General features: G+C 46.0%; 1 protein-coding gene across 1 annotated transcript in view; it reads right to left on the bottom strand.

The window, feature by feature from the left end:
* CLTCL1 (clathrin heavy chain like 1) overlaps positions 1-10,035 on the bottom strand; it is a 239,482-nt gene extending 229,447 nt beyond the window's left edge. Inside the window, 3 exon segments of the mRNA XM_012559608.1 lie at positions 7,829-7,962; positions 9,517-9,761; positions 9,938-10,035. Of these exon segments, the coding sequence (XP_012415062.1) occupies positions 7,829-7,962; positions 9,517-9,761; positions 9,938-10,035 (477 nt within the window).
* Positions 10,036-14,923: the final 4,888 nt, after the last annotated feature.

Here is a 14,923-nt window from a genome sequence, read left to right as displayed (position 1 = left end):
TTTTCCAAATTGCTGTACCACTCCATCATCTCTAACATTAATTACTCCTCCTCCCCTCTGAACTCTCCCTCATGCTTTGGGTTCCCTATTCAGTGCAACGCCTTACAGAACTCACAAATTGCATCATTTTTTTAATAGAAAATGGCTCATGAGGTTGTGAAGGCTAGGAATTCTCAAATCCATGTGTCAGGCTTAGGCTTCTCCCGACCCACGTGATTGCAGGGGCTAGGAAACCTAAACTGGCAGTTCAGACCACAGGCTGCTGGCTCACAAGGCTGCAGAAGCTGGTGAATCAGGTCACATGATTTGCCACCAGCCAAGGGGGCTGCAGAGGCCAGCGAATCCCAGAATCATCAGGTCAGACAGCAGGTCTCTGGCTCAAGTCCCAAGAACCGGAAGTAAGACAATCATGAACTGGACATGGGATACAGATGCAGAGAAAGCCCCACCAGGGCATCCACACATATACCTTAGATGCAGGCCACACCCTAGGGAAGGGCTTAACTTGAGTAAGGGTGCGACTTGACTCATGCCTTCCTACAAGGTTGTGACCCAAGACACACTGCACACCAATTCTGCCTCATCAACACATAGAGGTCAGGATCCACAACACATAAAATGGAGGACAACCACACAATTCTGGGAATCATGGCCTAGCCAAGTTGACACACAACCCCAACTCTCACAGGTTCCATATACATTATTTGCATAGTCCCACCCAATCATTGTCTGTGAGTCACAAAGACCATGGCCAGAAGGGCCACATTAAGTAATTGATTGCACTACAGGGAGAATGGATAGGTCACAACCAGGTCCTTCAGGACTACAAGCAGGTAGGCAGGCAAGTGCTCATCAGGCCTTATCTATCTCAGTCTGAGGTCACACAATCTGAACTCTACACTCACACACCAGGCACACACACACAAACATGGGTTTCTGGGCACACACCACACACCTGGGAGGCACCCACACAGTGACCAGACCTGTCAGTTAACAGCCACACACAGGCCTGCAGACTTACAAGCACACAGGCTCATGCAGGCCCATGTGTACACACACCCTCACACTCACACCCACAGTGTAACATAAGCCAGAACTGTGAGACAAGAGGTATGCAGGTCACAGACACACAGATGCATGCATGTGCAGACCTGGAGATAGCAGTCACAAGTAGAGGCACACAATGTCCCATGTGGACCAAATGTGTAGGAACAGTGTTACTTGCACACAGGTGCAGGAACATACAGTAACACACACACAAACACAAACCAGAACTGTAAGACAGCAGCCACCACATAGGCCCACAAAGTGTCCTGTAAATAGGAACATGCTTAAACTGTCACACGGAAGCACACATACCCAAACAGTCAGGCACAGATGAGGACTGTGAGGCAAGAGCATGCACACACATCATTTATCCAGACCTGTGAGAACTTCAAATGTACAAAGACTCACATAGGCTGGACAGGTGACTCAACAGACACACACACACAGTCACACACACAGACCTGTGAGACCACAGTCATGCACACATACATCGGTGCACACAAGCCATACACTGGCATAAACAGGCACAACCAGACACACACCAGAACTGTAATTCAACAGCTACACACAAAGACACACACAGTCACAGATGTACATCCAGACTGTCACACAGAGACACAATTCCATCATCAAGCATGGACAGACACACACCTCTCATCCAGGCAGTTACTTCTGTGTAACACTGATCTTGCAATTGGCAGAGTGTTAATTGCTGTGTAACAAATAACCCCAAACTTAGTGGCATAGATCAATAATAAACATTATTTCACACCATTTCTGTGAGTCAGGAATTTAGGAGTGACTTAGGTGGGTGGTCCTGGCCTGGGGTTTTTCAGTCAAGATGTTGGCCAGGGCTGCAGTCCTCTGAAGGCTTGACCGGGCTGGAAGATCTGCTTCCTCGATAGTTCACTAACACAGTTGGTAAGTCCATGCTGGTGGTTGGGAGGGGCCTCAGTTGTTCACCACGTGGACCTCTTCACAGGGTTTTTGAATGTTCTCACAACATTGCAGCTGACTTTTCTCAGAGTGAGTGATATAAGAGAGCAATACAGAAGCTAAAATGTCTTTTGTAATTTGGCTTTAGAAGACACACACCAACATTTCTGCCATACCTTATTGGTAATACAGGTCAGCCCTATTCAGTGTGGGAGGGAACAATACAAAGGCATGAACATCCAGAGGCAAGAATCTTTTTTTTTTTTTTTTAATCTTTTTTATTGTACTTTAAATGAAGGTTTACAGAATAAATAGTTTCTCATTAAACAGTCAGTACACATATTGTTTTGTGACTTTGGTTAACAACCCCACGACATGTCAACATTCTCCCTTCTTGACCTTGAGCACCTTTTTTTTGGTGAAAATATACATAGCCAAAGTTACACCATTTTGAAAGTTTCTACATGTACAATTCAGTGACATCGATTACATTCTTCCAGTTGTGCTGGTATTCTCATTATCCTTTTCCAAATTATTCCATCACCATTATCTTCAACTCACTGTCCCCTAGGCCTCCCATCAAACCTTTTGAGTTGCTGTTGTCAATTTGATCTCACACATTTTTTTTTTGTACCTTAAATGAAGGTTTGCAGAACAAATAGTTTCTCATTAAACAGTTAGTACGCATATTGCCCTATGACAATGGTTAATAACCCCATGACATGTCAACACTGTCCCTTCTGAACCTTGGGTTCCCTATCACCAGCTTTCCTGTACCCTCCTGCCTTCTAGTTCTTGTCCCTGGACTGCTGTGCCTCATTAGTCCTGTTTTGTTTTATGAGGCTGTCCAATCCCGAGCTGAACGGTGAATTTCGGGAGGGGCTTCACCACTGGGCTAAATGGGTGCCCGGGGGCCATACTCTTGAGGTTTCTTCTGTCTGTCAGGCCAGTAAATCTGGTCTTTTTTTGTGAGTTAGGATTCTGTTCTACATCCTTTTACAGCTCTGTCCAGGACCGTCTATTGTGATCCCGGTCAGAGCAGTCAGTGGTGGTAGCCGTACACCATCTAGCTGTACTGGACTCAGTCTCGAAGGCAAGAATCTTGAAGGCTGGCTACCACAGTCCACCTCTGTCACCAAAGATTTACGTCTCTCTGTCTTAGGCTGTGTTCTCTAAAGAAGCAAAACCAGTAAAGTGTACAAATATATATAGAGAGAAATTTATATCAAGGAAACAGCTCATGCGATTCTAGAGGCTAGAATATCCCAAGTCCATGGATCAGGGTAGAGTCCTCTCCCAATTCACGCAGCCGCAGAAGCTGGTGAGCCCAAGATCAGCAGGTCGGAGCGCAGGGCTCCTGCTCACAGGCTGTGAAGATCGACGAATCTCAAGTTCAGCAGGGAAGCTGACAGCTCAAGTCCCAAGAACCGGAGATGAGACGACAGGAGGCAGCCGCAGGATCCAGAGTGAGCAAAACCCCAGAACGTCTGCTTATATTCAGATGCAGGCAACACTCCCAAGGAAACTCCCTTTCATCTGATTGTCTCCTCACAGCATATTCAATCATGGGAGTGATCACATATAAACACTGAGAATCATGGCCCAGCCAAGTAGACACATAATCTTAACCATCACACCCTCCTACAGGCAAAATCACACATCTTTTCCCAAAATCCCTCAAACTTTCATGCTATTACATACAGCATCTGCTCAAAATCCAGAATCTTGTCATCTAAGTACTCGCTTTCTTAAGTCCACCTCCTTGAGGGCAGCTCCTCTTAATCTGAAGTCCTGTGAGACAAGAGAGAAATTATTGCCCATACCCACCTACAAACACTCAACATATATTAATAACTGCTATAGACACTCTCATTCAAAAAGGGGAAATATGGCAGATACAAAAGAATAATTGTTTCTAGGTGCTGTCAAGTGGGTTCCTACTCATAGCGACCTTATGTATAACAGAACAAAACGTTGCTCGGTCCTGCATCATCCTCACAGTTTGAGCCCACTGTTGCAGTCCCTGTGTCAGTCCCTGTGTCAGTCCCTCTTGTTGAGGGGCTTCCTTTTTTTCCCTGACCCTCTATATTACCAAGCATGATGTCCTTCTCCAGGGATTGGTCCCTCCTGATAACATGTCCAAAATACTTGAGACAAAGTCTAATAATCCTCGTTTCTAATGAGTGTTCTGACTGTACTGCTTCCCAGACAGATTTGTTCCTTCTGGCAGTCCATATTCAATATTCTTTGCCAACACCATAATTCAAATGTGTCAATTGTCCTTAGGTCTTTCATTTTCAGCAAGTGTAAATTGGACATTCCTTGATTATGACTCAAGGTCTGGAAATAATTTCATGGATTTTGGATCTGCCATCTGACTTATCTTTCTTTTTCTACAAGATGTTCTCATGTTTATAGCTGCATTATTTCTTAACCTGCTTCTTGTCCCATAGAAGTTTGGCAGTCCGAAGCCCTCTTTTCCTTTTTGTACTGTCTCTGTCCCATTCATTGCAACTGGCAGTATCTCGCATAATGCAATTCGCTTAAAAACTGTGTAGGTCTCCTGTGAATCTTTTGTGGGGGTACATTTCATCAAACAAATTCCACACCCACAAATATCTTTGAGATGAGCCCTTCTTTGCTTTGAGCTTATGTTGAGTTGACCAAAGGTCAGCACACTTAAACTACTTATAAGCTCTTTGGCTTGAATAGCTGTCTAAGGCACCTCCCTAGATCTTTCCGAGGTTTTAAGAAATAGTTTTACAACTTCACCTTAAAAAAAATTAACAACTTTATTGATATAATTCACATATCATACAATTCACATATTTATAGTGTACAATTCAATTGTCATTAGTAGATTCACAAGTTGTGCAACAGGACCACAGTCCATATTAGAACATTTTCATCACTCTATAAAGTGGATACTGCATGGTTTAAAGTCAGGAAACATGTGTGTCAGAGTTCTATTCTTTCACCATACTTATTCAATCTGTATGCTGAGCAAATAATCCAAGAAGTTGGACTACAGGAAGAAGAATGGGGCATCAGGATTGGAGGAAGACTCATTAACAACCTGTGACATGCAGGTGACACAACCCTGCTTGCTGAAAGTGAAGAGAACTTGAAGCACTTACTGATGAAGATCAAAGACTACAGCCTTCAGTATGGATTATATCTCAACATAAAGAAAACTAAAATCCTCACAACTGGACCAGTAAACAACATTATGATAAACGAAGAAAATATTGAAGTTGTCAAGAACTTCATTTTACTTGATCCACAATCAATGCCCATGGAAGCAGCAGTCAACAAACCAAATGACGTATTGCATTGGGCAAATCTTCAAAAGACCTCTACAAAGTGTTAAAAAGCAAAGATGACACTTTGAGGACTAAGGTGCGCCTGACTCAAGCCATCGTATTTTCAACCTCTTCGCATGCATGTGAAAGCTGCATAGTGAATAAGGAAGACTGAAGAAGAAATTGATGCCTTTCAATTATGGTGTTGACAAACATTACTGAATATACCATGGACTTCCAGAAGAACGAACAAATCTGTCCTGGAAGAAGTAGAGCTAGAATGCTCCTTGGAAGTGAGGATGGTAAGACTTTGTCTCATATACTTTGGACAAGTTATCAGGAGGTACTGGTCCCTGGAGAAGGACATAATGCTAGGTAAAGTAGAAGGTCATGGAAAAAGAGGAAGACCCCCAATGAAATGGATTGCCACCATGGCTGCAACAATGAGCTAATGATTGTAAGGATGGTGCAGGATTGGTCAGTGTTTCCCTCTGTTGTACAGAGGATCACTATGAGTTGGAACCAACTCGACAGAACCTAACAACACCAACAAGTTCATACAGATAACGTTCTACATTTTAGTTTGGTGAGTAGTGTCCGGCGTCTAAAAAGCTTGTGAGCAGCCATCTAAGATACAACTATTGGTCTCTATTTGTCCGGAGCAAAAGAGAATGAAGGAAACCAAAGACTCAGAGAAGAAACTTGTCCATGGGACAAACAGCCCACATGAACCACGGCTTCTTCTAACATGAGACCAGAAGAACAAATGGTGCCCGGCTACCACTACCGACTATTCTGACCAGGGACACAATAGATGGTCCCAGATAGAATGGGAGAAAAATGTAGAACAAAACTCAAAATCTGAAAGAAGGCCAGACATACTTGACCAACAATGACTAGAGGAACCCCGGAAATTATCACCCTAAGATACCCCTTGAACTTGGAACTGAAGCTACTCCTGGAGGCCAGCTTACAGCCAAGTAATAGATTGGTTTCTAAAACAAACAGTATCACCATGAGTAACGTGCTCCCTTAAACAATCAACTATATGAGACCAAAAGGTCAACATTTCCTAAAAGTAAAGATGAGAAGGCAAGGAGGGGAAGAGAAGCTAGATCAATGGAAACAGAACAAACAGAATGAAAATAATGAGAATGTTGACACATTGTGAAAATGTCACTGATCAATTTGTATAAAAATTGTTAAATGGGAACCCAATTTGCTGTGTATACTTTCACTTAAAACACAATAAAATATTTAAAAAAAATTAATAGACCCTCAGAAATGTGTGGGACACTATTGAAAGTTGTAACGCTTACGCTGTTGCATTGCCTGAGGGAGGGGTGAAAAAGGTCCGTGAAGAAACGTGGCTGAAAATTTCTCAGCTTTGTGAAACACACATCTAAGAAGCTCAAAACACCCCACCCAGACACAACACAATCTGCTGAAAAGTAAAGAGGAAGAAAAAATCCTGAAAGTAGTCAGAGAAAAATGACATCATACATGAAAGAAGACCTAGGAATCTCATCATAAAGGATAGAAAAGGTTGGCATAACATCTCTGAAGTGCTGAAAGAAGTCTCAACCCAGAACATTATGTTCAGCAAAGGTATCCTTAAGGATTGAAGGCAAAACAAAACAAAAGCAAATGAAACAAGAAAACACTGATGGACATGAAAGAGAATCCATCATCAGACAATTTGCTTGAGAAAAATGTGAAAGGAACTCTGCACGCTGAAGAGGATTGATACAAGAGGGAAGCTTGAAACCTCAGACACAGGAAGAACATCAGAAATGGTTAACCTTCTGGGCAAATGTGATAGTCTATTTCACTCCACTTAAATTCTTTAATACATGCATTACTTTTGAAAGCAAACATTACACCCCCATCTCAGAGGGTGGGGTTCAATTCATATAGATGTAATACATATGACAGCTAAGATATAAAGCGTGGGGCTTTAAAGAATCTGTATGGCGGTCTGGTTTTAACCTTCTACTTAAACTGGTAAGATGCTCACTCCATCTTGACTATGAAATGATTAGTATATATAGTGTTAAACTCCCAGAAAAACAAACACAAAGCTATTACAAACTCACTCAGAGACACTGGATACCTTCAAAAGTGCTATCCAGGAAACATGAATAGAGCAGCTAAAAACACTCAGATACATGTTTTTGTCTGAACGTAAATATTGCTTTTTCTTGGTTAATTGCCTACGAGTGGGATCACTGAGACGTGTGGTAAGCCTGTCTCTCCCAGCCTGTCCTGCTTGCCACCATGCCCTAGCCCAGAAGGATCTGGGTGAACCCCCTCTTCTCTTCTTAGTAGAATTCCCTCTCCAGTATCCCCAGGGGAAAGGGCAGGGCGACACACAGGCACTGATCCCAAAGCTGCCATCCTGTGCAGCAGCTGCGAACCTGGAACTTGGCTCTCTGCAGTTAGTTTCTCCTCTGCCTGCTCAGAGACCCATCCTGTCCAGTTCCTGACACACTGCTCAGGGCCGCCAGGGTGAGAGGAGACGGCTGCCATGCCAAGAAGCTCACCTCACTCAGCTCAAACACCTTCCACTTCGGGGAGATGCAGAAGCGCCTGAGGGTCCAGGGGATGAGCCACAACCTTTGCCGCTGAGCCTGTTCCTCGAGGGTCCTCTGCTCGTGCTCCTGTACCTCGTCCACACCTGTACTTGGAGAACACTTAGAGTACTTAGGGCATGCGCACACACCTCCAGCAATCTGTGCGCGCGCCCTTCCCCAGCTCGTGCATTCTGTGCGCGCGCGGATTCATTGAAGACAGGTTCAAAAGGTGGAGCAACCGGCCAAACAGTGCGCGCTCCACCTTTGCCTGAGTTGGCAGCTGAAGAAGAACGCTCAGCATCTGGTACACTCCAGAACTAAAAAAACGAACCCGTTCTTTTGAGTCTATCCGTACTCAAGGACAAATCTTCCACCCCTGCACCGATGGGCAGTTCATTGGGCAAGCTTGGTCCCTCACCTCGGTCCCCTGCACAGGGGACCCGGGTCCTGCTGGGGGGGCTTGAATGTCCACCACCTGCAACCTGCCTCCGCCGCGTTCCCTGGGCTGTCCGCTGTCCCCCGCCTGCCCCTGCCCCTGCCCCTGCCCTTGGCGGGGTTCGCAGGCCATCTTACAAGTCTCCAGGGACTTTACAAGGGGCTTTCTCAGAGCCTCCTGGAGACAAAATCTCGGGATCCTGCAGACCCCGTGGTCCTTCCTGGGGACCCTCACCTCCCTGTGCTGGCCTCGCTCTCAGAGGAAACAGAGTCTGTCTGCACATCACTTCAAGGTATCTCACAGCTCACGGTGGTGAGTGAGAAAATTGATTATGTCTTTGGTACAAGAGCAGGCAGTCACCTCTATGAGGCCCACAACACTCTGGTGTCCCCAAGACCCTGGCACAGAGAAGGCTGTGTGGAGGGGGATGGTGAAGCAGGAGGCAGACCCCCCTGGTCCTAGAAAGGCAGGACCATCAGAAAAGGGGTCCCGATGTCACTGGGAGGGCACAGTCTGCATTTAGGCCCCTGGGTGTCCATGGAGGTGAATCTTCCTTCCTTCCCAGGCCTGGGCCTCTGAAGAGAAGCCTCCATTCCAAGAGCTCAGAAGACAATTCCATCAAGACGACACAGACCCCCTTTCTGAGCTCCTGCACCAAGAGAAACGCCATCACGAGCTCATACAGCTCCACCTAAGGATTCCCCCCACTGAAGAGGAGGATGTGTCCTGCTACATCCCAGTCCCAGCTGACCCGCAGGCCCTCAGAGAGAGTGAGCCAGGAGGCCCGTAGACCTGGAACTTCAGCTTCAGGGATGTTCCTGAGGAAGGTGCAGTGTGAAAATGTTTCAGATGTGACCTCCAGGCATAAACGCAACTTGAGGGACTGCTCCACCACATCTGACAGTTCTGGGCCCCGGAAACGCGGAATTCCTCTGTTGCGACCTAGGCGAGGGGACCTTTTTGTTCTGCCGCCATTCCCCCAGGCAGGTTATCCGGTCACGGCTTAAAGATCTCGACCAAGAGAAGAGAGCAGTGCTCCAGCGCATCAACATCGCTTTGAGGGGTGAGATGGAGGCCAACTCCAGCTGCAGGGTCACTCAGCCTTCAGGTGCCTCTCCCTTGCCTGCTGCAAAGGCTGCTCCTCCAGCAGCTGCCCCACCAGATCCCAGCCTGAATCAGAAATGGAAGACATGGAGGACAAAGCAGGACTCCCTGGGCCCACTGGCAGTCCTGGAACATGCTAGATTGGCCACCCCCAGCGATGCCACGTGTAGGAGGAAGCCCAGCTCCCCAGACCCCTTCTTCTCCTCCTTGCCACCGTCCCTCCCAGGCACCTTGTCACACTTTCTGCACTCAGCCACTTTCACCTTGCTGACCTCTGCTCCCGTGCCTTCATCAGACACGCAGAGGACTGACCTGTCCTCTGGGCCCCCAATCCCTTCTAGGCCTGCTCCTTCGCAACCAGGTCTGGACGTTAAAATGGGAAGCCCACCTCCTCACCTGCCTGCTCCTGCAGCTGCCCTCCCCGCCGCAGCCCGCACCTTCAGGATGGAGTCTCCTACCCCATGTGTGTAGATTCTCCTGTCTCCTTCTTGGGGACACCCTCTCCAACCAGGGATCCTAGTGCCCCTCTGTCCCATGACCTGACAATCGCTGACTCTTCACTCAGTGCTAGCTCCTCAGCCAGCACATCTACAAGCTTGGCCCCCCAGCCTGCTCCTGATGTTGGGGTCACCCCCATGGATATCTCTCTGCCCTCCCAGACTCTCTTTCTGGGGCCTCCCTTGAGCACCAGCAGGCCCTTTCCATCTGCCCAGGCCCTGCAGACACCCCGCGGTGGCAGCACAACCTCAGCCACAGACACTAGCAGAATCCTAGCAGCTCCAGCCCCAGCCTCAGGCTCAAGCTCCATCCCAGGTCAGCCAGCTTTGAGCACCACCACAGGGTCAGCTTTGGGGGGTTTATTTCCCACTACTTCCACCTTGGGCACCCGTGTCACCACACAGCCAGCCTTGGGTGCCACCCCAGCTCTTTCCATCACTCGCGCCGCCACTACTTCTGGCTTTAGCACCTCCGTGCCAGGCACTGTTACCAATCGTAGGCCCAAAGGGAGGCGGCACTGGTCACCTGGTGCCGGCACAACCCCAGGCCGCTCCGGGTTGCAGGTTTCAGCTACATGCATCGACTTTGGGAGCAGAGAAACTGTCTCAGATCTCAGTTCCAAATTTGGAGCACTTGGCATTGGAACAGGAATGAGTGGGGGCCCTAGCACCCCAAACCACAACAGGAAAAGCTTGGTCCTGAACACCAGGGGCTCTGCGAGCCAGAGCACCCCTACGATGAAGATAAGACACAGCAAGACTAAGAAAAACCCTGTGACTGGAGGCACTACTGCCCTGACCATAAGTCAGACACCCAGTGGCCTGGCCAAGCAGAGACCCTTTATTGCAGGTGGAGGGTCCAGCACCCCTGAAAGCAAGGCTTCTTCTAGTTCCATGACCTTCCCCACCATTCCTCAAAGCAACCCGGTCTCTGGAAAGGGTGAAGCAAAGAAGAGCCTTATTTCTATGGCTCTCTCATCACCTGCCCAAAGCTTTGTAGGGGACAGAAATGCTAGGCCGTCCACCAGTTCATTTTCATCTGGGTCAGGAACTACGAAGTTGAAGTCAAAGAGGAAGTAGCCAATGTCTGCTTCCTTCCAGGTGAGACCTTGTGTGTGCCCTGTGTTAGTAGGTCCGTCACGCAAATCCAGCGCTGGAGTCTGCAATCCTGGAGTGAGCTGAGGGCCAGAGATCCAAAATCTAAAGACGCTGAATATGGCCAGTCAAGGCAATACGGTAGCAAGGAGGCAGGGAGACCATGAAAAGTAACTAATTTATTACACATCATATTTCCCAGAGTGTACACAATGCAGTACCTCACACAGGGCCACAGGGGAGCACGACCTGACACAGGGCAACCACAAAGGGAATAAGCAAGAGAGAGACAGCTGCTTTTACTGGGGTTTCAGAGTGGGGGTAAGCAGTTAACTGTGCCTGTGCATGGTTGGCTAGGTATTATTTTAAAGTTTTCATCTAGGGGGTAGGTAGCACCAGTTACCAATGGGGATTATCAAATGGGACCAAAGGGTGTTTCCTTGAGTTCAACAAAGGAGGCCACAGACTAAAACAAAGGTAAGGGGCTGGAGCTCATAAATGGAAGCATCAGAAATAATGTGACTTGTTAGTGAGCTGGGCCCTGCGATGCTTCCACATTCTTGAGCAGTGTGGACTTGTTGGTTTTGTTTTCCTAGGTCCGGATAGGAGGAGGAGCATTAAATAATGCTTGCCACCTGACTAGTGGGGACATGAAAGTTGTGCAGTAATGCCTGTGAGGCCCAGTGAAAAATGACCTTAATTAAAGTTACTACTAGGGGGCAGATATATATTGTTTGAAAACCCATCTGAAACTGCGATGCCCAACTACTAGGAGCAAGCCAGGAGAACAGTTCAGAAACTGGGGGATTGAGTGGGGTTAGTTCATTACTATCGAGTCTACTCATAGCCACCCTATGGGACATAGTAGAACTGCCTCATAGGGTTTCCATGGCTTTAAATCTTTTTTAATTTGTTGTTTTTTCATTGACCCATAGGCAATTGGTTTGGTTTTTTTTTTTTGCTTTAGGTGAAAGTTTACAGAGGAGATTAGTTTCTCATTAAACAGTTAATACACAAAGTGTTTTGTGACATTGGTTGCCAACACTCTCCCTTTCTCCACCTTGAGTTTCCTGTTTCCATTTGTCCAGATTGCCTATCCCTTCTTGACTTCTCCTTCTTTGCTTTTGGGCTAGTGTGCCCATTGTCTCCTATATATGATTGAACTATGAAGCACATTCGTCACGTGTGTTATTGTTGCCCTATTCACCTGTCTAATCTTTGGCTGAGGGGTGAACCTCAGTAGTGATGTCACTTCTGAGTTGAAAGGGTGTCCGAGGGCCATACTCTCAGGGTTTCTCCAGTCTCTGTCTGACCAGCAAGCCTGGTCTCTGTGTGTATGTGTGTGTGATTTTCAATTTTATTCTACATTTTTGCCCCACTCTGTTTGGGTCCCTCTATTGTGATCCTTGCCAGAGCAGTCGGTGGTGGTAACCAGGCACCATCTAGCTGTTCTGGGCTCAGTCTGGTGGAGGTTGTGGAAGTTGTGGTCCATTAGTCCTATGGACTAATCTTTCCCTTGTGTCTTCAGTTTTCTGCATTCTTATTTGCTCCAGCTGGATTGGGACCAGTAGATGTATCTTACATGGCCGCTCATAGGCTTTTAACACCCCAGATGCTACTCACAACAGTCGGATGCCGAACATTTTCTTTACAGTCTATGTGATGCTATTTGAGCTCTATGTCCCCTGAGACCATGGTCTCCAGCCCTCAGCCCAGTAGCTCGATCTCTCAGGGCGTTTGAATGTGTCTGTGAAGCTTTTATGACTTTGCCCTGGTCAACTTGTGCTGACTTCCCCAGTATTGTGCACTTTCTTACCCTTCATCAAAGTTACTACTTATCCACTGTCCAGTTGTGTTTTTCCCTCCCTAACCCTCTCCTCCCTCATCACTGTCAAAGATTGTTTCTTTCTGTGTGGAAACATTTTCATGTGTTTTTATAGTAGTGGTTTCATACAGGATTTGTTCTTTTGTGATTGACTTATTTCACTCAGCATAATGCCCTCCAGATTCATCCATGTTGTGAGATGATTTGCAGATTCTTCATTGGTCTTTATGGTTGTGTAGTATTCCATTAGGTATATGTATCATAGTTCGTGTATCCATTCATCTGTTGATGGCCACTTAGGTTGTTTCCATCTTTTTACTATTGTGAATAATTCTGCAATGAACATGGATTTGCATATGTGTATTTGTGGACGACTCTTCTGTCTCTAGAATTCATTCCTAGGAGGGGGAGTGTTTGCTGGATCTTATGGTATTTCTATTACTAGCCTCTTAAAGTAATGCCATATTGTTTTCCAAAATAGTTGTACCATTTTGCATTCCCACCAGCAGTGCATAAGTGTTCCAAACTCCCCGCAACTTCTCCAACATTTGTTATTTTCTTTTCTTTTTTTATTCGTGCCAGTAATGTTGGGGTGAGATGGTATCTCACTGTAGTTTTGATTTGCATTTCTCTAATGGCTAGTGATCATGAGCATTTCCTCAAGTGTCTTCCAACCTCCTGAATGTCTTCTTTGGTGAAGTGTCTGTTCATATCCTTTTCCCATTTCTTAATTGGATTATTTGTTTTTTTCCTGTAGAGGTATAGGATTTTCCTATAGATTGTACAGATTAGACCTTCGTCGCATATGTCAGAGTCAAACATTTTTTCTAACTCTATAGGTTCTCTTTTTACTCTTTTGGTGAATTCTCTTGATGAGCAAAAGTGTTTAATTTTTAGAAGATCCCGTTTATCTAGCTTATCTTCTGGTGTTTGTGTACTGTTAATTATGGTTTGAGTATCCTGTTTATGTTGTATATTAGGGCCTCTAGTGTTGACGATCTTTTTTCTTCCATGATCTTTAGCATTTTTGGGTTTATTTATTTATTTATAGTACTTCAGGTGAAGGTTTACGGAACAAATAGATTCTCATGAAACAGTAGTACACGTATTGTTTTATGACATTGGTTAACAGCCCCACAACATGTCAACCCTCTCCCTTCTCTACCTTTTGTTTTTTTGGTGTAAATATACATAGCCAAAGATACACCATCTCAAAAATTTCTACATGCACAGTTCAGTGACATTGACTACGCTCTTCCAATTGTGCTGCTATTCTCACTTTAGATGAAGGTTTACAGAACAAAACAGTTTCTCATTAAACAGTACACATGTTGCCCTATGATAATGGTTAACAACCTTACAACACATCAATACTATCCTTACTCAGCCTTGGGTTCCCTATCACCAGCTTTCCTGTCCCCTTCTGCCTTCTAGCCTTTGTCCCTGGACTGCTGTGCCTCCTTAGTCCCATTTGGTTTTATAGGGCTGTCCACTCCCAGGCTGAACGGTGAACCTTGGAAGTGACTTCACCACTGTGCTAAAAGGGTGTCTGGGGGCCATACTCTCGGGGTTTCTCCAGTCTCCTTTAGGCCAGTAAATCTGGTCTTTTTTTTGTGAGTTAGAATTTTGTTCTACATCCTTCTCCAGCTCTGTCCAGAACCCCCTGTTGTGATCTCAGTCAGAGCAGTCAGTGGTGGTAGCCGAGCACCATCTAGCTGTACTGGACTCGGTCTGGTGGAGGCCGTGGTAGCTGTGGTCCATCAGTCCTTCGGACTAATCTTTTCCTTGTATCCTGTTCTCTTCATTCTCCCTTGCTCACGAAGGAATGATACCAGTGGAGTTTTTGGTTTTATCTTTAAGTCTTTGATTCATTTTGAATTAATTTTTGAGTATGACGTGAGCTATGGGTCTTGCTTCATTTGTTTTTTACAGATGGACATCCAGTTTTGCCAGCACCATTTCTTAAAAAGACTGTCTATTCCTCATTTAATGGACTTTGAGCCTCTGTCAAAAGTGAAGTAGCCGTAGGTAGATGGATTTACGTCTGCGTTCTCGATTCTGTTCCACTGGACAATGTGTCTGTTGTTGTACCAGTACCACGTTGTTTT

Source organism: Trichechus manatus, unplaced genomic scaffold (assembly GCF_000243295.1).
Source record: "Trichechus manatus latirostris isolate Lorelei unplaced genomic scaffold, TriManLat1.0 scaffold00282, whole genome shotgun sequence".
In the NCBI taxonomy this organism is placed as follows: Eukaryota; Metazoa; Chordata; class Mammalia; order Sirenia; family Trichechidae; genus Trichechus; species Trichechus manatus.
This window is presented reverse-complemented; position numbering and strand designations above follow the sequence as displayed.